General features: G+C 37.0%; 1 protein-coding gene across 1 annotated transcript; it reads right to left on the reverse strand.

Moving 5' to 3' along the window:
- Nucleotides 1–17,227: 17,227 nt before the first annotated feature.
- On the reverse strand, nucleotides 17,228–23,300 carry LOC131457217 (chromatin complexes subunit BAP18-like). Its single transcript, XM_058626114.1, has 5 exons — nucleotides 23,030–23,300; nucleotides 21,915–22,009; nucleotides 21,026–21,231; nucleotides 18,773–18,880; nucleotides 17,228–18,224 (listed from the first exon to the last, which is right to left on the reverse strand). Exons 1-5 carry the CDS (start codon nucleotides 23,048–23,050, stop codon nucleotides 18,160–18,162), a joined length of 495 nt encoding a protein of 164 aa, XP_058482097.1. The 5' UTR covers nucleotides 23,051–23,300; the 3' UTR covers nucleotides 17,228–18,159.
- Nucleotides 23,301–23,397: the final 97 nt, after the last annotated feature.

Consider the following 23,397-nt stretch of genomic DNA (forward strand, 5'->3'; position numbering starts at 1 on the left):
AAAGTTCTCCTTATTTTCCAAGAAGGAAAGTCATCTTGGATCTTTCCTATTGTGACTGTTTGAAAAGAGTGAGTTATCTTATGTGAGCTATGCCAATCTCAGCTGACAGTACAACCATCCACTCTCACACTCACACCTATGGTCAATTTAGAGTGCCCAATTTACCTAATCCCCGTTTTGCAAGTTTTTGAAGTGTGGGAGGAAGCTGTAGAACCTGGAGAAAACCCACGCACACACGGGGAGAACATGTGTTGGTCACCCCACCGAGTGGGAGCGAAGTATTGTTTTTGGTGGCTCTGTGTATCTGTCTTTTACTTTTCATGATGATGCTCTGCCTCACCTGCCTACCCTGACCGCACATCCCTGGTTTGTACAGTGGTAGATATCATGGAATCCTCAGAGTTTCTGAGTTTGAAAAAGCTGAGGTAATGCCCCGTGATCAGACAGAAAGGCTGCTCCTATTGGCTTTTCTACTACAACTGCTCTGCATACAGGTCCCTTTGGTGGAAAGACTTGCTACTCAAGCATCAGCAACAACTTCCTGTGCTGCGAAAAATTAGTAGGGGATGAAACTAAACATCAGTGACATGCAGATAGTAAGTACGGCTTCTCCCTTAACTGTGCCCTTTGCAGCTATTTCAACAGGTGTGGTAAAATTCACATTTAGAACTCAAACACAAACTGATACATGTGTTAACTCATGACAACCCATCTACATGTCTACACATGTCCAGTGTTTAAGAGTTCACTGTGCACTTTCAATCCACAAAGACTGAGCAATATATTGCAGAATATATCACAGACTGAATATATCCAATCCATAAAACACCTCACAAGTATGTCAACAGCTGGAGTGTACATTATTCCAAATGTATGACAAACTTTCCCTCATTCTACTAGCACTTACACTTCACAATAAAAACATGTCAAATAAACAAGATATTTAAGTTAATTAGTGTGTGTGTGAGTTTGTAACAATGCTGAAATTGGCATCCAGATTCACAGCTTCCTGGTCAGCAATTAAGGGGGAAACTTAAGGGAAACTTACAATGATTGTGCCCCTAACTTGCCAAATAAAATCAAGGTTGTCACAGTGTGTCTTAAAATACAGTAAGACTTTACATACACACTTTAACATCAGCGAAAAGTGTAAAAATGCGATTACGTTTCCCCATAAACGCCGACTGGGTAGTGTCAATTGCGTTTTATAGCAGTGATCCACCTCTACTGTCCTCAGGATCTTTGGTGATTTGCTTGTTATGCACCATACCACCACATTCCACATCTCACATGTGAAATACTTATTTTGAATTTGAACATTCACACTTTTTTGTATGGAATGGACAAATATTACTTTCCGGTGGTTTGCAGCAATGTAAAATAATGTTTTTCTCAGACACCAGGCTATCAGACCTTGTATCTCGACATAGCTGATTAGAGCGAATGTTCTCATGAACAGTGCTTGTAGTGCAATGCACTGCAGAGTACATTAGGATCACAACTGTTCTCCTTTTGTTATGTTCAATTATCAACCCTATTGTGCATTGTGTATTTGGTAAAGAAACACAAATACAGAACAGGAACACCCTGTGCCGACCTCTGCTTCTGTTTATCTCCCTTTGATTATTGTCCCACTAGTGTTTCTCGTTAATGATTTGTATTTAGATTGTATTTTTGTAGTCTTCATGACCACCCAAAGCAATATTCACTACACCCATCCACACCCATTCAGACACTGCCTGCACAGCTACTGCGAGAAGCTTGTGGTAGCATGTCCACGTGGGCCCGATAAGAGTTATATTTGGGCTGATAATATGGCTCTCAAGTGCATTTGTCCGTAGTTTCCAAAGTGGCCCCTACCCATGTTCGCCCACTTCGCCATTTTTTTACTACATGGTCCCAGCTCGCCTCACCTTGCCTCCTTAACATGGGCAGAGTCATCACTGCATGGCTGCATGAAACTGCTGTGACTTTATGTTACACGCGACAAGCAAATACTAGTGGCTAGTGACTTGTAAAGCTGTTGTTTTTGGTGTACTGACCAGAGCACAGACTCAGTCTGACACGGTCCCTGAACTGAAATACAGTGGCAGGGGTTGTGATGCGGCTCGCTGTGCTAAATGTTGGAGATTAAAGATTTAAGTCTTTTTTATTGATCTACAGTCTACAGTTATGCCTCTTCCAGTGACAACACTCTGTCCAGTCAGTGGCCGGCAGTCTGACAATGTCATGCATAGTATCGGCTAAGCTCCCTTGGAACCTCGCCAGAACAGGTACTACATTTTTTTCTCTCTCAGGAAACTCGCCTTAAATTGAGTGATCATTCAAGGCTTAGGTGACCATATTATTATATATAGGACAGATATTTCCTTCTTCAAAGGCTAGGGGGACTAAAAAGCTACAGTTTAAATAATTGTGTCTGATCATTATGGGCATTATTGTCTCAGTTGAATTATTGTTTGTATGCTCCCAAATTTGATGATGCCAAATTTATGACTACACTACTATCCTCAATCCCACATATGGATACAAATTATTAAATTTTTGGGAGAGACATAAATTGTGTTATGGACACCCAGTTGGATTGCTCCAGCTCTAAGGTGACCAGTCTTCCAAAAATGGTAGACTGGGAGCATCACGACACATTCCACAGGTCTATGATCAAATAATGAATATAAAAAATGTTCACTGCAGTTAGCTTTGTTATAATTAGCTATGTTCAATCATTCTTTATCCAAAGGAACTTTATCAAAAACAGAAGCCACTGTTTCAGTTATTCTTAAAAAGGATAAAACTCTTACAGAATGCAGCTCATACAGACCTATTTCTCTTTTAAACATTGATGTAAAAATACTCAAATTATATAATCTTACTCTTTTTGGACCATTATACAATAACTGTTATTTTTTGCCCTCCAAACTTGACTTTGCATTTACACTTTGGAATGATATAATGTGCTAATGGTATCACATCATTTAGAGAACTGTTTTTCTGTGGCACATTTACAGATTTCACAAGCCTTTCATGCAAATTTGGTCTCCCCCAAAACCAATTGTTCTGCTATCTCCAGGTTTTCAGTTTTCCATTGCAGTACATTCCCACATCTGCCTGATGACGACTCGCCAAATATTCTAGATCAGGGGTGGGCAATTATTTTCCCGAAGAGGCCACATGAGAAACATCAAATATTGTTGAGTGCCGGACTAATGGGCTGAATTAATTCTGCTCAATATTAATTTTATCTCTTTATAAAAAATAAGTTTTTTTTATAAAAACCCTTTTTTTGTATTGTTTTGGTGTAAATTGGGTAGCATACAAACACTACATAATGAATACTATTATATTACACTACTGTGTTGTAGTGTAGTGAATATATTGTCTGACACAACCACAACACCCTTTGATTCTTTGATTGTATACATTGTAATGTATACTTATTTGAATAAACTTTATTTAATAAAAAGTTTTCACACAGCACATGCTTGTGTATGCATGCTCAACATCTTCTGTTTTTGGGTGTATTGTGTGGAAGAGGACATTTCCTGAAACATGGAGAACCTTTAGTTTTCATTTTGTTCCATTTCCATGTTGATAGGCCTTAGTTCTTTGATTTTACTTATTTTTCTTTTTAGGAATGATTAATTAAGTGCAGTGTTCACATTTACAGGAAAGTTGCAGGTTAGTAAAAAGTTCACAGCCTGTGTCATTATGAAACATTAGCTGCTCTAGCAATTGACTGAACTCACTTTTTACTGAAAAACAAAACAAAAGGTTTTTGCACATTAGCTATCAAGTAAGCCCGACTAACACAATCACACACACACACGCACGAACTTGCACCTACACACACGTACGCACACACACACACACACAACCGTTGCAGGGGGAAACAGTGCCCCCCTCCTTTCCTCTCTGACCGGTTCAAAATTCAAACCACAACCGCCTCGCAAGATTTCCCGTCCTGCACCGCGGCCTAGAAAAGCCTCTGACGGTTATTTTAATTTAACTTAAAAATTAAATAAAAATCACAGGAGCCATATTTTTCAGAAAGAGTGACAGGGATCGATTGTGCTGATCGACAGGTACATTTTCATAGCGATAAAATATTGCTGCGCGCGCATCTGAATTTCTATTTATTTTTTGTGTGTGTGACGGGTGTGTGTGTGTGTGGAGCTGAGGAGCAGAGCGGTTGGCGCCACTTTCAAATCCTCCACTGACACAGAATGAGAGTCCGGCTTCAAATACATTACACATCACTTTATTCATTCTTTTCATTATAATTGTAAGACAAGGAATATCTTTACAGTTTTTCTCTTTTGGACCCTTTTTACCCTTTCGGAAGGTAAGCAACATTTCCGAAATATATATATTATATTTCTTTCCACAGTGTTTTATACTTATTTGTTATTTCTTAAGTGTATTTTATTCAAATGGTGTACTTCGTTAGCGAACTTTACAATGTGTAACAGCTGTAAAAGTAACCGTGGTAGCCCTGTTGAGGCGCTGGTGTAAATGTGCAGCTGCGGCTGCAGTGAGCTGAAACAAAGGCTTTGCGCACGTAACAGCCTTACACGGCTGCTCCGTGTCCGTCTACCCACGTAGACGCGTCGGCTTTGACACCGCTCCGAGCCGCTTCGGAGCAGAGGCGAACTTTTACATTAGAAGAATTGTTTTATATATTTCTGCAACAAAGCGTTCTAAAACATAACCGAGTTAAGGAAGCGGACACTCCCCCAGTCACAGCCCCCTCCCCAAAGACCCCAGCCCACTCCCGGCAGCGCACTCACTTCTGTATTAAAGTGTTTTTAATTCTCAAAAATAAAGAAAGAGTTGCCTCCTCTGAGACTTAGATGCAACAGGCTCTGAATTCAGTTCACATTATGTGAAATAATAGTTGAGAAAAAGTCGTCGCTTTGGTTGTAAAACTCCTGTGACGCAGCAGTTTCGAGGGGACTCGCCCTGTGTGTGTGTGTGTGTGTGTCACTGCTGCAGTTAGCTCACTGTCCTGCTCACGACAACCCACTGAGCAGCTTTGTTACAATATTATACATCATTAACCACCACATTTAAAACACGGTGGAGTTTATTATCTGTTAAACATGACAAATTAGTCCGTGCCAAAGTAAATGAAGCAGGTCCAGTTACAGATTATGTATGTTGAGCCATGTTCGGTTTGGCTGGAGAGTGAAAAGTGTATATAAAAAAAAGGAATAGGAAAGTTCAACTGTAAAGCCCACTAACATAATGCATATTAATGACTAGCCAAACATGCAGCCATTCATACATGTATGCAAATGGATAAAATTAATGTCCCATATATGTCTATTTTTGGAAAGTTTAATCTAAAAGCAAATTTCTTCCTCAGCAATAATCTAATCATTAGACAGTGGTTGTTATGGTACTTATATGTACTTAATAAATGCCACACATGTGTGATGATATGCTACCTGTAGCTAATCATATACAGTAGGATAATTATTTGATATACTTTAATAACTTTTAGCTCTTATCTAGTGTATGAAACATTAAAATGCCCAGGTAACACAGTTACAATAATCAAAAGACATCACTTCAAATCTGAACAACAGTCTAAAATAAACTAACTGTATTGTACAATGATATTTGTTACGGAGAAACTGCAATTTGTTGCAAATTTAAGTGATTTTTTATAAATGATGTATATATATATAAATTGTTTTTTTTCAGTGCTACTTAAATCATTATCACAGAAGTGATAAATGTCACATTATCAATTTATAATTAAAAACAGGTGGAGATAATACACCAATCTTTACACTGACTATGAGATAATATGGAGTACTGACAGTTAAACAGTGTTTATGATGTGAGCTGTCAGAGCCACACACCTGTTTCTTATATTTATTGAGCACATTACATTATTATTATGTTTCAATTTAAGATTATCTTTTTTGATTAGTAATTTATCCAAGAAAATATCAGGAAAGGTTAAAAAAAAAAAATCTTGAAACCCAACTGAGATGTCGAAAAGATATCCAGTTTGTTTGAAAATAAAACAGTGACAAGTATACAATCCTTCACATTTTAACATAATTATCTGAATATCTTAATATAGCTTATCTTAATATATCTTAATTGAGCAGGTTGAATAATTATACTGCATAAAGCTACAGCTCAGTATTCCTACTTAAATATTTAGATTTTATGTACAGATACTAAACGTATACTGTTTCTCATGAACCGTTTTGTTTCACCTGAGGAAAAAGTTGACTCCACTCGTCTGTAGACAAACAGATGTATGGGAGCTGCATGAAACTACAGAGTAAAACGATCAAGCTTTTAATTTCTCAAGACATATTTGATTAAAATGTGAAACAATTTAGAATCAGACCAGCTGTGCATCAGTTTGTGATTACAATAAATGTCATGCTGATATACACACAGTTTATGTGAGCTAATTTCTACTGACTGGAATTAGAATAAAATGACAATGCTCTGTATCTTCCTGGCACTTTAACTGTCCTAAATAGCTTTAATCTAACCAATGGTGCACAAATGAGTCCATTTTGTGTTTTGGGGCTGAATGAATCCAACAAAATGAGAGCTACTTGGTCTTTTTTTGTATGCATGTTTTTCGTGTTCTCTGTGTGTGTATGTGCACATGCACACAGAACAGAGGGGGTGGGCAGGGCCTGGGAGTCCTGGTAAAGCAGTGTAGTTTGAGAGCAGCACTTTCTGCACTCTGAGGGCTGGCCTCCTTCCCGCCGACTCCCATCTCGTGACCAAATTACACGAGAAAATATAGCAGAGTCAGACAAACACCGAGTCCAGCCATTGGTGAAACTGTGTAACATATTTCTGCTTGAATACCAGTCCACCTGGGTCCTTGTGTTTAGCTGTTTTACTCTGGGTCTTTGTGTATAAACGTTGGCCTGTTGCTCTCACTTCCCTCATGTCTCTGCTGTGGTTTATGGTTTTTATTTTTGAAACGTTACCCTTGAAAAGCAGACTTCTTGTGTGCTGCGTGTGAAAGCGTTGCAAGCTTCCTCTCAGAGCCACACTTTCTTCATTTTATTTCCCTCCTTCTCCTCCCTCTCCTCCCTCCTCAGGCTTTTCCTCTCAGTCTGACAGCCGAGCAGCTTGGCAGGCTTACAGCTCAGGGCTCAAGCGCAGCTCAGCAGCCCCCTTTGCCTTCCACAAATTTATTTTTTATTCACTAACGGTTGCTCCGACAGACCCCAAATTTAACACCCGTCTTGCACACACGCACAGGGATGACTTGATTTTTTTTCAGATTTTTCAGTGCTCCAGATAATGTTGATTTGTATTGTAGAAAGTGATGGCCGGGGAAAAAGGCTGCAGCCCTGTAGGTTTTTATGCCTACTGAGCCTCCTCACTATCTCAGTGTGCGTAGCTGGGGCTCCAGCGAGGCAGCAGGCAGCACTGAGGAGGACTGGGACACACACACTCACATATCTAGGAGGTGAAGATGTGAAAGGACAGGAAGGAAGGATGTGGGGGGAATACTCATTTTTTGGCAGGGTGGGCCATTTTTGGGACTGGGACCCAAACCCCCTGACACCCGTGACACCCGTGACACCCCCCTTTTCTTAGGAACAGGAGCAGGACAGGCCTTTTTTCGGTGCTCTCCTGTCACTGTAGTATTATTCCCAGTGATATATGTATGTACAGCATATGTGTGTGTTGCAGTGATGTTGTTTTTCCTGTTTTCATTTTTTATTTGAATATCTTTGTCTTCCTGTCGCCTAAATGCAGTGTGTGGGTGTGTGTTCTCTGTATTGATCATCTTTTTGAGGACTAGTTGATGTCTGGTTTTTGACATTGGCCTTTTAGTGAGAAGATCCCCACAAACTGAGGAGGGGGCGGGAGGTGAGGTAGATTAGTGTGGTTAGATAACTACCAGTTTTAGTTAGTCAGAAGTTAGGGCCAGTTAGAGCCTCCATCACTTGGTTTATGGTCTCTGCAGCAGACGGTAAGTGGATCTTTTTAAAATGGCTTCTGTTGCTGAGAGGGGAGAGAGCAGCAGGCCACAAAGAGGAGGTTTCCTCACCTCTGCACTGCTTCTCTCTCTTCTCTCTCTTTCCTATCTTTCTTTACATCTGCAACAATTTTAGTTTCCTTTTCTCCCTCACCCCCTCCTCTGTCAACCACTTTCTCTCTTTTTATTTTTATTTTTGAATGAGTCTGGAGGTTTGGGTCTGAATCTAATGCTGGTCTGTCACTGCTGTCCCTGCTGACATGACCTCTTGTTCTCAATCCACTTACCTTACCTAATCTCAGTCTTTTCTCATTGACTCAAAAGATGCCATTTGAGCAGTACAGAGCAGTACTGACACTGCTTAATCATTTTAATTACATTTTTAAACTCCTAATTAGATTTTATTTATTTATTTATTTATTTTTTCACCTGTATCTTAAAGTAACTATCTTCATCACCACTTTTGTCTTGTTCTTGATTTCAGTTTTACAGGTACAGAAAGTGACAACATAAAATGTGCTCTCTTCTGAATATATTGTATTTTTAGCATGAAAATAATGGTTTAAGAAACTGAAAGGAAATTACATGGGAAGAAATACAATCATTCATTTAAATTTAAAAAGTTTTTTGGTGAAAAAAACCCCCCTCTGTTTCCAGTTATTAGGATTTGATTGTTTCCATCAGACATCAGTTTTGACATTTAAAAAAAAGGCTCAAAGCTCCACTGGAGTTGTGATACATAAATGTGTATTTATGCCTGATTGGAATAAAGTGACTTTGGAATGTAATTCAATGAATTGGTAAAAAACAATCTCAGTCCTACCTTTTTTATTTATTTTATTCAACTGATTTTCCCCGAAAATACACCGTGAAATGTATGTGTAAATATGCATGATGATATCATTTATACAAATTGTAATGCTTTCTGCCCTAGTGTAACCAAAAACAAAATCCATACTTTATATCCTATGCAATTGCAAAAGATGGGAAAAGCTAATAAAAAACAGTACATTCTACATTTCAGAAACAAATTATTTTATTCTCCTTCTTTACACACCTACACAGCAGAGATGACTCCAGTCACACTGTACTGACTCAGCCTCTGACATGTCATGCAGTCTTTGTGTCTGTGCTCACACACTGTTCCTCTGAGAACCCTCTTCATCACAGTGGAACAGCTCCATTCTGCACACATGTCTTAGGTCTGCTTGCACTGGCTGCTGTCCTTTGGTGATGTGGCATTAACATGGCTGCTCAAGGTGATGAACACCATAAGTCAGCATAACACTGGGGAAGAGTCAGAGGAGTTTTTGCTTTGTTTGATAGTCATTGAAATAAGCAATCAAACACTTGATTATGGCAGAGAGATTGGCAATATAGATGAGTGTAAATAATAGCAGTCCGTTGGTTGCTTAATTGCTACTGTGACAAGCAGTGTGAGGAGGAGAAATGAATTTTTGTTTTCCTTTCCTCTCTCTCCTGATGTGCTCCACATGAGAACACAAGTCAACCTGCTGAGGACATTCACTAATAACAGTATGGAGATGGAGAACATTCAACAGTAGAGGTTCATTACATTTGTCTGGATAATTCCCTCTATCACTAACAAATCTTTTCATCTTCCAGAGTTGAATGTGTGACCCTCCCTCTGCTGTGGGCCTGCAGGTAAGACACTACTCACATCATCATCTCCTTGATACTGTATTATCTTTTAATATTCTTTAACAAACTTGACATGTAACGTTCATTTGTTCTTTAAAACAATTGCAAAAAAAGGTCACATTTTAATGAGAACATTTTCTTATTTAAAATACAATACTGTTTTAATGATGCTTCAAATTTACATCAGTGTTTTTTCATCAGCAAATTAGACGACTGCACCAGAAAATTCTCCTGTTACCTGACCTGGGAAAAGAAAGAGATATATTAAGATGTACAATTTTTTTTGAGTTTCATTTGTTTATAAAAAAAAAAAACCCCGCTCTTGTGTTTAATTATCATGGCGATTCTCTGCTGTGTTTAGGCAGCTGGCCCTCTCACTCATTACAGAACATACTGATGTTTTATTTAGTATGTAAATTTGCTTAAGGCACATTCATAGAAGAGAAAAAAATATCTAAATCTAGTTCATCTAAAAACCTCTACACTGTAAAGGGAAAAGGTACGACAGCGTATTGGTTAAATTCACAGACTTCGAGAATAAAGTCTTAATTTACTAGATTAAAGTCGTAAATTTCCGAGAATAAAGTCTTAATTTATGAGATTAAAGTTGTGAGAATAAAGTCTTAATTTACGAGATTAAAGTCATACATTTACAAGAATAAAGTTGTAAATTTATGAGATTGAAGTCGTAAATTTACAAGAATAAAGTTGTGATATTCTAACCTGTTGTTTTAGAAGAGGAGAATAAGAAAAAGCACCTTTTCCGCAGGAAGAACCAGGTGGAAATCGCTGCTTTTGTGGAGGGGGAAATAGCTGCAACTGGTCCACTGCAGGGTTATGGGTGGATGCATCAGTGGGCCATTCAGAGGGGTATTGTGGTTTCTGTAGTTTATCATATGAATCCATATGCCATAAGGTGTTGGGGTGTACCTGGAGAGACCCCATAGCCTTATGGCATATAGATAGAGAAACCACAAAACCCCTCTGAATGGCCCGCTGATGCGTCCACCGATAAATCTACCGATAATCCTGCAGTGGACCATTTAAAGCTATTTTCCCCTCCACAAAAGCAGCGATTTACTGTTCAAAGTCCCGATACTTGTGACAATGTGATGCTGATGCGCCGAAAGTATCTCCTTGTTTGTGAAACCTATAGTACAATTTCATGAAATGCTCCACAGCCCTTATTTTAACAACTCTCCTCCTCTAAAACAACAGGTTAGAATATTACGACTTTATTCTTACTTGTTGAATAAAGTTGTACATTTTACGAGAATAAAGTCGTAAATTTGCGACTTTAATCTCGTAAATTTACGACTTTATTCTCGAAGTCTGTGAAAAAAATCTTTTTTCTCAGTGTGGCCCTAATACTAATAGGTGTGTGAGGAGGATCCTGTTTCTACATGTAACAAACCCAGCTAGACTCCAAATATAAATAAAAAAAATATTTTATAATTGTAGAATTGCATATCTCTACACTAATTGCTAAAGCCTGTAATCAGTGTCACTATGATCTGCCTCCATTCCGTGGTTAATTTAAAATGCATAAAATGCAAATCTTTTCTAATACACTAAATGTTATTAAATATGTGGCTTAAGTGAGCTACCTTATGCATTTGTGTGACCATTATGCATTATATTACACAGCACATTAGGTATTAAAACATTTTATTAAGATATTAAGGCATAATTACACGATTAGTAATAAGTAGGCACCTAAACAATGTAGAGAAATAAGAAAACCCGAATATGATGAATTTGTTTGTTTAATTGTCACACTAATGTTTTGTCTCCCTCTGAGTGTGTCCAGTGTGAGCCAGTGAGTTGGCTGCTCTCTCGGTCTCAGTGTGTCCAGTGTGCGCTCTAGCAGCACATCATGTTTTGCAGATATGAGCTGAATCACTCCAAATCATGATGTGCTGCCACTGTGAGTCCTGGGTTCACAGCCCTACACTGCAGCTGCTCCCACTCACACTCCATATGTCTCACATGTAAGGGCTTAATTGTCTCTGATTACTGCTTCTTGTCTTTTTTTGAAGGGTTAAAGGTCAAAGTTTTTGTATGTCCGAGAGTGCATGCGATATGTTTCTCCTACAGGATTTGCAGCAACAAAACAAAATGTTGCTACACTAAGCAAACTGAACAGTATCTACTCTGTGTTGGCATCACAGTTATTTTCAAGTAAGAAAATCTAATGATTACTTTATTTATATTGCATGCCCAAGCTTATAAGACACATTTTTATTTTAACATGATTTAGAATCCAAAGAAGCCAACATTTAAATTTGAAACTGAGATCATCAAATCACACAGGCTGCAATTTAATTTTTCTGTCTTTACATAGTATGTATTTTATGTCAGTTACAAAAAATGTAATATGTTAAAATGAAACAGCTAGACCTGCAAAAATGACTTATTTATCTGTTAGTATAAGTATTTTGAAAATTGATTAAGCAGTTTGAATGTTTTTAAATAATAACAAGGCTCTGATTTTATGTGAATATTTCTGGCTCATCTGTCCCATAGAAACCAGAAAAATGAATATCTACATTAATATTCAATAGTTTTGAGGATGCCATTAAATTTAAGGTCTAAAAAAAAAAAAAAAATACAGATCAATATTTTTGGCATTTTATGGACCTAATTCATTAATTGATAAAATAATTGACAGATCAGTAGATAATGAAAATGATTGTTGGTTGGCAGCCCTAAAAACCATTCCACTCTGCCATCATCACTGCAACAAAATGCTTAGTGTATTAAGAAAAACAGAATAAGGTGAGTTGCTGTGATATGAGTTTTTTTTTAATACATTTTTTTAAGGAAAAACATTGTTTTCTATTCAAATAAAATGAGATTGAATGAGAGAGTGCCCTAAAAGACATGGTAGGGTGTGTGTTTTTATTTTTAACACCCACGACACTGTGTGTTTTGAGAGTCTAATCAGTGATGTGGTTAAACAGCTGTCACAGAGGCGAACAGCATGAGCACCATTTCCTCCTCATTAACATTTAGAATTCAAACAGTGGAACGGCTGAGACACACCAACCCCACCCACACACACAGAGACACACACAGCCTCATAAAACACATTCATTTATGTTAACTGTTAACAGCATGTGAAAGGATTCATAAAAAGGCAAGACACTTTCTCATTGTATATGAGGTATATGGAATAAAAGCAATAATTATACCACTTTATTCTATATCTGACATAAAATAGTGCTGAGATCTTTAGGTATCAGGGCAGCCAGTGCATGATATGTGATGATGATTTATTTAATTATCTTTTGCTATATTTTTGGTTGATTCTTTTTCATAATAATGAATTATACACACACATTTGCTTTACTTAACTAATAATTTGTTGAATTATCTTTACGAGCTGTGTCTGCATTTTTTGTATTTGTTTTATCAGTTATTTTCTACTTTAAATGAAGTAATGCATAAACTCAACCAAAAAAACCTTTGGACGAAAAGAAGTTTTTGTGCTTTTAATAATCAGCCAGTTAATTAAATAATAATCAGGCAATGCCGATTACTAAAAAAAAAGGGGGGAAATATTGGCCCCGTTAATTGGATGATGAACTACTCAACCTCTGTCCTGAAACACTGAAAACAAGTGTCCTTTATACTCATACATTTCAAAATTCTATTCTAACTCTATTTTATAGACAAAACTAATTATGTTTCACTGCTATTAAATAAATAAATAAATTTTTATGTAGACATCTGGCCGTCTCAGATCAGATGACACAATACTTGACAGATCAATTAATAATAAAAGAGTTGCATTCCTACATGAATGACAGTGACTGTAGTGAATGCTCAGAGTCAGTGAATTATGTTATCCTACCTGTTAATAATTTTACACAGAACTACACCTTTTCAATCAAACATATCAAATTATATCTGTTATTGATTTTCTTCCACTTTCACGTGGAAATGAAATAAACATATTCAGGAAAGTCAAACAGCATTGTCTTTGACATTCATAATTGAAACATGAGAGCAAAGTGTGTTCATATACAGTGTGTCACTCAGCTGTGAATGGTCGTAGTGTGTGGTTGTAGCAAGCAGCAGCTGCCAGACTGGCCCCCACCCCTGAAACAAAATCCACTGTAACATCTGTATTGTAACACCATGTAAAAACATTAGTGTCAAGGGGAAAAAGACAGATGTGCCATAATCTTACCACGTTCATGATTTTATGGGCAATAAAATAATACATTCAGAATTTGTCTGCATTTCAGCTGCTGGGCCATCACTGACATACTGAACAGAGCGGACGCAACGATGTATAAGGCCCGCAACCATTTACTGAATTATAAATCTATTTAATTGAATTTATTTTTTTTTGTTTACACAAGTTATGTAAGTTGAGCTTATTCTCTAAATGTCATTGGCTTGTGAACAAAAACAAAAAAAACATTCAAGGTTGTAGTTAATTTGAGGTTTATGAAATTTTTTTACATCATGGTCAGGATAATTTATTGCAGAAACAACTAATCATTTAACCAAGAAAATAATCAATAGCTTAAAAAAAAAACAGTGGTGACCTTAATTTGCAGTAGCATGAACTAATTACACAATAATCCATCTGACGTTTGTTCATTTTAACAGCCACTTCATTTGTGTGCACAATTTATTTATTTATTTTTAATTAATTAACATTGTCTTAATAGAATATTTGAAACCATGAAAAGTAATCTTATGGACAAGGGCTTAAAGATTCAAGCTTCAGATCCATATTCACTATGCAGTAGATTTAAAATTGGACTACAACATGATTCTATCAAAATATGAACCTGTCTATATTCTATGAATATAAAGATGTAAATGAATTGTCATTAGGGCTGGGCAAGTTATAGACATTATATCTGTCTCGTGACGTGAGACAAGCTATGGTCTTAGATTTGGATATCGTGATAAGGTGATGACTTTTCCTGGTTTTAAAGACTGCTCCATTGATAATCATCATATTCATTATATTGAATAAATAAGTGAAATACACTAAATATTATAAATTGATCAAACAAATGACATGGGATTGACATTTATATTTTAAATAGCAAAAAAAATGCACTTAATTACACTTCTTAATGTTTAAGCTTAATTATTTGTGTTGTAGCAGAATTTGTCCATATTTGTCCACATGTTCAGATAAACAACCTGTCTGCAGCTTTATATATATTCGATTCAAGTGTGTGTGTGTGTGTGTGTGTGTGTGTGTGTGTAGTCACTGAATGAGAAACAGAAAATTCAACCTTAAATTCAATGTTTTTTTTCAGGAGGCCACTGCTACTTTTAGAGAGCACCCTTACACTTCATCCATTCACACTCATTCATGCCTATTAATATTTACAACAAACATATTTTTCACTGAATAAAATATAGCATAAATATATAGAAATATTTATTTCAACATTTAGTGAATTTTGAAGTAACAGAAAACTGGACTCATGTTACAAGCACAGTCTGCTGTCCTCCAGGACACGATTGTGGCAGGAAGTGAGTGAATACATCAAAACATTAGTGACACATTTTTAAAACCGCTGATATATATTGTTCTTGTTTGACAATATCAAATATATATGATATATATGTATGTATATATACATACATATATATATGTATATATATTTCTATGAAACCTCGAAACACTTGATACAAACAGAGTGCTGGTACCCAAATAAAAGTGGCGGTACTTGAGTGGTAAAAAGAAGTCCGGTCCCTGTGTACCAGACAGTACTGACCCACTTCAAGCACTGTTTAATAGCAACATAAGAACAGTTCAATATACAGTATATCTATTAGGGATGTCTCTATACCCAACACTACCTTTGTGCTCCCTCAAATGAAAAAACTGATCAACTAAAATATCTTTAAAACGCGGCTGCTCATCCCTAATGTTCATTTCATGTTACTGCTTTTATAAATGTTACTTTTTAACAAGTTTCAATTCATTATCTGGTATTTATCATGCTAATTATCAAATTGACTGAACATTTTTACGTCTCACCCACACCTTTGTGTGTGTCTGTCTGTCTGTCTGTTTGTGTTTCCGCACTTGCCAATATGACCAACAGAGGCTTGTTGCGTGAATGGGGTGAAGTCTGCCATCTCTGATTACATTGTTGGTTTTGAAAATAATGTATGTGATTTCACTGCAGTGCAGACATACAATGTGGATTGTACAGACAGACCGATGTTCAATAATTAGTTATTTAAGTCAACTAATTACACCATGTAACTTGTATTGTCTTTATTATTTATTGTTGTATATTGAGTGATGTGTTATCATTAAACAGCTATATTTAATCAGCAAAAGAAAAGAAAAATATGGGCTTAAAAAATAAATAAACTGCACTGATTTCTGGCCATATTGTTTGGTAGTGTGTCAGGCTGTAGCAGCACATCATTACTGGTAGTTGTCTCTGCATTACCAGTATGATACGTGCTGCTCCTGTCTGACGGACACTCCTCTTCATCTCCATCTTTCTCCAGCAAATAAACATGTGTTTGTACCTCATATACTTGTTTCTTATATTTATCAACGATGAAGGTGAACAATTCTTTTTTTATAATGACTATTAATAAAGTCCCACATTTGTAAAACAAAATGTCTACTCCAAATACTGTAGTTACACTTTCACTCACAGAAAACATGTTACACTCATTCAAGAAACTACTTGATATCAAAAGAAGGGTGGCAATGAATTATTTGGTTCTTTGGGTCAAACTAATTTGCAAAATTGTCCCTAACTTTTAGTTACAATTTTATTTGTATACGTTTTAAATAAATAAATGCATGCAATGAAGTTGGGATTTATCTACAATCTCTTGGAATAGATTAGCTGACCAGTTCAAAGTGATATTGTTATAGATATGGCTGTAAATTAGATGCTACATAATGCACACATTCGCTCTTGTCAAGATTTATTTTGGTGTTTGAATAATACGAATATGAATATGTTTGTCTCATCAGCATTTTTTAAATTTGAAAATCAAATCAATCAATTTGTAAATGACTCACTGTCCTGTACCAAAGTCCAGAGAGAAAATCAGTTTGTGTGGACACAGGAGCTGCTAGCTACTACTGCCTTGAAGTTTGTGTTCATTTTCCACTGTGGTTAACCCAGTACTTCTCAAATGGTGGGGGTGGGGGGGGGGGACAACTCATACAGTGGTTTATACAGGTAAATAAATAAATATGATCAGGTTCTCAATAGTATTTCAATTCAGTGTGAAAAGAATTATGTCCTCTGGGGGGGAGGGGGTGTTGAGAACCACTGGGTTAATCTGAACTAAGAACTTCAAAAAACTTTTGTCACAAAATTACACAATTAAACATATTAATGGTGTCAGCAGTGGATCAATAACTCCTGATGTAAAATCAATGAATTTTTCCATTGATTTTGATGTATTGTGAGCAGTTTACTAAGCGACACAGACTTCAGACTTTTGTTAAATTTAAAATTTCCATGTGTCCCTGCTGGCAGCCATGTTTTTAGTTAGAGTATGCCTGACCATGCCGTTTTATAATTGCAACATACATGTCACAAAAGAAATTACTTCCACACTAACTTTTCAAGTTCCTGCTACTTTAATATCTCTGTTCTTACAAAATATCATCTAATCTACACAAAAAAATGATGTTCTCTATTCAATATAAGGTGATATGATTATGATGCTAAATGACTTTGTGTCATTTACAGCAACACAAGACATTTAGGCCACATTCAGACCTGGTATCAACATTCATACCAAGTCATCCATTCACGTGTACAGGTCTTGAATCCAATTGAGATTCCCTCGCTGTCCAATATCCTTCGCATTTTACTCATCTTCCGCGTCTGTGACTTCCGTGTCTGTTCATTATTTTTTGAATCAGACACATGCTAGCACCAAACAAGGGAGTCATGATCCGATCAACAGCTTATATAAACATTGTTTCGAATGACGATCGCCGTATACTAGCACTCTTGTTCCAAATGAAATTTGGTTCATTTGAGGCTGATGAGGCTTTTATTCCAAGTACTTGTGTCCATGTGACACGGCAGCACACACCAGTCAGTCTTGACTGAATATAAAGGCACAATTACACTTCAAAAGAACTTGAACTGTCCCTTTAATACCAGGACTGAATGGAACCTTAGTCAACTCACACTGAAAATGGTCTAGTACAAATAGAGTTAACATCTGCTCCTGGAGTCATTGTTACTATGTGGTTTGACTGACTTGAACATGAAACACAATGAAGCAATGTTGACCTGATCTAAAAAAAATGGAGGCTTCTCTACTTCTTTTTCCTGTTTTCTATTTAAAGATGGAGTGAATCAGAACCTCGTAATAAACTTTGGAACTAATTCCACATGAAAAAAAACAAATGTCTTAAATAAAAATGATCCAAATGTCCTGTATGACACGGACTCAGCATCCTGTAGCACAGTTCATTTATGTACAACATGCTGTATTCCCCCCGTTTTTATGTATGAAGACGAACTAGAAGTCAGAGGTCAGCGGGAGAGCAGAGGAAGATCACTGGGATTCATGATGAGGCTGGAGTCCAGGTTCAGATTATCTACAGAGACAAACACATGTGTGTCAGTAACATAAATGTACAGCTTCAACCAAGGTAAGTCTACAGTCGACAACACTGAGGTAAGTCTACAGTCGACAACACTGAGGTAAGTCTACAGTCGACAACACTGGTTCCCTACTGGAACTTTTTGCAGACATAGTGTTTCTTTTGAAACTGTGGTTTTAGAAGGGCCTACTTTCAGTGGTGGATTAATCCACATTTGTTGCACCCAAAAAATATTCAAAGAAAATGATTGTTCTTGCATTATTGTTCAACATAGTCTTATTTATGAAAACGTCCTTCACTGATGTACAAGATTCACAAGACTTTGTAAAGAGGTGGGGTGAAAAAATACATAATATTTTCATGTAGTTCATTACAAGAGTGTGAGTTTGTAGGAAAAAAAAGAAAATTAGAAACGGGCACTTTAAAAGTACAGATGTCGTTTCTTATAATGCTTGATTTGTTATTTGACTGTGCAACACTGTTGACCCACATCAGTAATAATGGACATTCATGGTGTCCAATAGCTGTTCACGAAAATTCACCTTGATCAAAGTTGATGAGTTTTTTGGAGTTGGACCCTTGACCTAGTCCCTCGATATCCACAAGGTCACTGTTGACATCTGAGTCGTTCAGAGCGCTGAGGGTCACATCTACACACACACACACAAACACACACACAATTACTGATCATTAAACACTACAGTGTAGCTAAGCCAGAGCACCGACTATCACTTAAACCAGTGGTTCCCAAACACACGGATCAGTTGTGGGGTTCCCCAAACAAAGTTGCAACATTTGCATAACATTCATTTTTTATGAATTTTCTAAAGAAATGACTTGTTTACCAAATCAAAATGATATCAAGTGTTACAAATATGGCTGTAAATCAGTTGCTCCTTTATGTACAAATTCATTTGGGTCATAATAGTTTGCCCGTATAGAAAGTTTGGGAAACGCAGACTGAAATTATTTGTTGTTGACATATGCAAATAAACTAATGTTCCTGGATTCAAAATTGCATTGAAACATTACAATAAGCAGATTACAATGGCTGATATTTAAATGTTGTTATTCTGACTGTTCAGTACTCTAAACCAATTTAAAAATGTAATACAAATGACAAGTTAACAATGAAAGATGGTGCTCGGAGTAAGGCTAACATGAAAGCTAAGTGGCGCTAACACTCATACATACACATCGGCACATAAACCTTAATGGATATAAATGAGAATGACAGTGGTAACAAAGCAGCGTATGTTCAGTGTTAAGCTGTTGAGATGGCAAATAAATGCCAAAACTATTCGAGCCAAAAACTCATACATATCTCAGAATAAGCTCATTTATCCACAACACTGACAACAAGTCTCACTAAGGAAGAAAACACCATCACTCTGAGCACACTGAACTGCAATATACTAGCAACAGCTAGCATCTTTAAAGCTTGTCTATGTACAGTGCCTTGAGATAATGTATGTTGTGATTTTCTATCAGCATTTTCTGACAGAATAAGATATTTGCACTTAACTTAATGTGCAAAATTATTGTATATTGTAATGTTACTAGCATTCGGAATAAACAGAAATAATCGCGACTAATTGAAAAAATAATCAAGTCATGATTTACAATTATAACTCCTCAGATTAATGATTAGAATAACAGAATTTGTACAAAAATAAAACTACAACAATAGTTTAACCCCATCATATATGTACTATTCAAGTCAACGTTATAATTATTCATTATTCACAGCAGATGGTAATGCTATTATTATGCACTAAAATCAATATAAGCTTAAGTCTATAATAGTGTAAGGATACGTTTGCTGCTTTATTTCATTGTTAAGACAGCATTTTATGACTGGAAACTGAACACTCCCACACCAACGTTCATAGAGAAAATCTGTGATTTTACATCATTGCACACCGATGTCGATCCGTAGCTGCCTCCATCAATAAGTTCAAATGTGTTATTTTGAAACCCTTCGTTCTGATTTTACTCAGTGACACGTTTGAGCAGATTAAGCAGCAGTAGACCAACAGCTCCTGTTTCCCTGTAAGCTAAAATCACTCATTTTCTCAACTAAATTTCCTGTCACAAAAATGCTGTCTTAAGGCAAGATTAAGCAGTATTTATAGATATGTTCTTAAGATATCAATTTTTGGGGTTGTTAAATTTATTATTTCGTTTTTTGAAGTGACTGGACGTGATGCAGCAGCGTGCAGCGACAGCTGATCTGCATGGCAGGTTGACTCGTCATTGCCAAGGGTTGTAATGAGTTTAAACTTACTCCAGTCATTTTCTTTGCCCCCCTTGTTCTGTCTTATCTTCTGTTCACCATCTCTAATTTATTTTATTCTATTTTTCTAATATATTTATGTTGTCCATCTTGTGGGATAATGTAATCTGTGAATCTGAGTGACGTAGAGCGTGGAGGGTGAGCACATAGCAAATGACTGTGTTCAAGTGTTGCCGTTTGAATTGGTTTAAGTTTAAAGTTAAACACAAACACATCTTCCAAATTGGGAGGTAAAAAAAACACTCTTCATACAACCACACTTGAAAAAAACCTGAGCTGTCCCTTTAAATCTATTACTGAGAATATTGAAAAATATTATTTCACAACCTAAAATTACAAAAATGTACAATTACATAAGCTCAAACAGCTAAAAATCTAAAATGTGGGAATAATAAAATGCTGAAGGCCTTAAACTTTTATTAGTTAAGATGGATGTGAACATTCCACTTCCACTGGTCAGAACACAGTGTTCATGATGTGGTGCTGCTGCTGGACTCACCTGCAGTCTTCTGTTTCTTCAGAGAGGCCTGGTTGGAGCTGGGGCTCTGAAGACGTGACGGCACCCCGACCTGAGCTGTGGGCACAGAGATGAGATTTGGGGTGCCCACAGCGGCTTTCTTGGTGGCCTTCTTGGGCCCGTCACAGGTGGTGAGTGGAGCTCCGTCTTCATACAGCTTCCTCTTCACTGTGCTCTTGGTCTGACCCCTGGAGGGAGGATGGGAAGGCACGGTATTTTATCTTCAGTTGTAAGATAGATGAGCCTAACGGTCATTTTTCTATGTGGCTGCATCCACACTACTACATTTTCAGGTTAAAAACAAAAAAGATCTTTGTCTTTATGTATTTATAATGTATTTATATTGCTCTACTCTGTTTTGATATTAAATATTTCATGTCTTAATTTGTGTCTGGTGGATAGTTTCAACTTTTTCACACATGTGTTATTCACACTGCTGCACTACTGGAACCTGAACTGAACTTCCCAAAGGAATAAATAAAGTTAAAGATGTAATCTGATCTAGTAATTCATTCATCGTTAGCCCCATAAAAGTAGATCCATTATCCTCATGGAGACTGGAACCTGGTCCTAATGAGGCAGAACCTAATTTCTGAGAAACTAGTTAAGTGTTATTAGTTAAGATTTGAATTATGGTTAGGGTTAGGCAGTCGGTTTACACAGTCACATTATCGATAAATAAAGTCCCCATAATGTAACATTTACATTATAAGGTGAAGACATTTTGTATGAATGAGGTTAGGGTTGGGTTAGGTTCAGGTTAGGCCAGTAGCAGTTAAGGTTGAAGTTAGAGTTAGTCTCTAGGAAATTAAAGCAAGTCAATGTTCTCTGAAGTCATGGAAAGCAGACAGTGTGTGTGTGTGTGCGTTACCCTGCAGGGCTGGAGTCTACCACTGGATGCAGCTGCATGGTGAGCTCCCCGAGCTTGGTGAAGGCAGCTCCAGCTGCAGAGAATATCTCCCCGACCTATATCACACAAACACACACACACACACACACACACACACACACAAAAAACCACACTTTTTGTTTTCAAGAAATCTTCATGTCAGTTGCTACCAATGACTTTTAAATATCTATGATGTTCAATAGTTTGGTTCTACTAATCACATATCAGCTGGACTGTAATTGTTTTCATTCATTTTCTACATAGAATATATTTACAAACAGATAGATGACTGAAGAATACCGTTGCATTAATAATTTGTTTATTTCTGTATTAGACAATTATGCCTTCTGCATCCTTGTGACCTTAACTCCATGTTACCATTTGTTGACTATTCTTGTTTGCGTCTATTTTTTTGGACTATTCTGTTTGCTATGCTTCCACCTGTAACTACATGACAATGACACCTTTATATGTGTGTTACATGTGAAAGTACACACTCCCTGGCCACAGGCTTAAACTGCAGAAACACCACCCACAGCTATCATATAAGAACTGAAGATAATCACACAGTAAGAAGAAACACATCTGCACCTGCTACACAACAATTAGAAACCAGAGTTTTGAAAAATAATGTTTGAAAGTGCAGGAATATGTATATTGAAACTGTTAACGTGTACCTGTTAAATTGACGATGCGAGTAGTTTGGACCTATTTTACTTACCCTTTCTTCCCACAGGTGGAGCTATTTTATTTATTTATATAGTTTGTTGGAATAAATGTTCGAAAAGAGACCCTTACTTTGAAATGCCAATACGGCTACGCAGGAAGTAACATCAGTGTGCCCATAGCTTTATGGTTGTTGTTGCATGTGCGTCGAGCATGAAGCATTATATTTGTGGACCTGAATTCGACCACAGACAAGCGAACACACAACAATCGTGCGCTCGGTTAAATGTCATGAAATTGCCATATGCTGATGGAAACTGTATCTAAATAAAGAAAATCAAAACATTTAGCGCCTGAATCAAGTGTCAAAGGAGAGTTCGATGATGTGCTGAGCTCAGGTTCATTCATGCTGAACAGTCGTTGTGACTTACTTTAGTGGAAGCTGACGTCATTGTCCTGTTGTTCAAGATGCATACGCAGCTAAAATGCTAACAGCAGTGTGGCTAATGTGACGCAGCCGCACATCTGCTCCTCTTCTTCCCCTCGCTCCGTGCTCATGGACGGGTCCCGCGCACGAACCCAGCAGCGCAAAATGCAAATTAGCGTTCAAATACAAATGCCATGAGCACAGCAGGCTAACCGCTTACTGTACAGGCAGAGGGAGACTTCTCCTAATCTACATGTTCACTACAATGATCTTCTTTGGTGTTTTTGACAGCACACAGGCTATTTGCGCGGTATCGCCGCCAACTGGTAAGGAGTGGGAATCAAGAGTTGTTTTTTTAGGCTGTATTTAAAA

This window comes from Solea solea, chromosome 3, assembly GCF_958295425.1.
Source record: "Solea solea chromosome 3, fSolSol10.1, whole genome shotgun sequence".
Lineage (NCBI taxonomy): Eukaryota > Metazoa > Chordata > Actinopteri > Pleuronectiformes > Soleidae > Solea > Solea solea.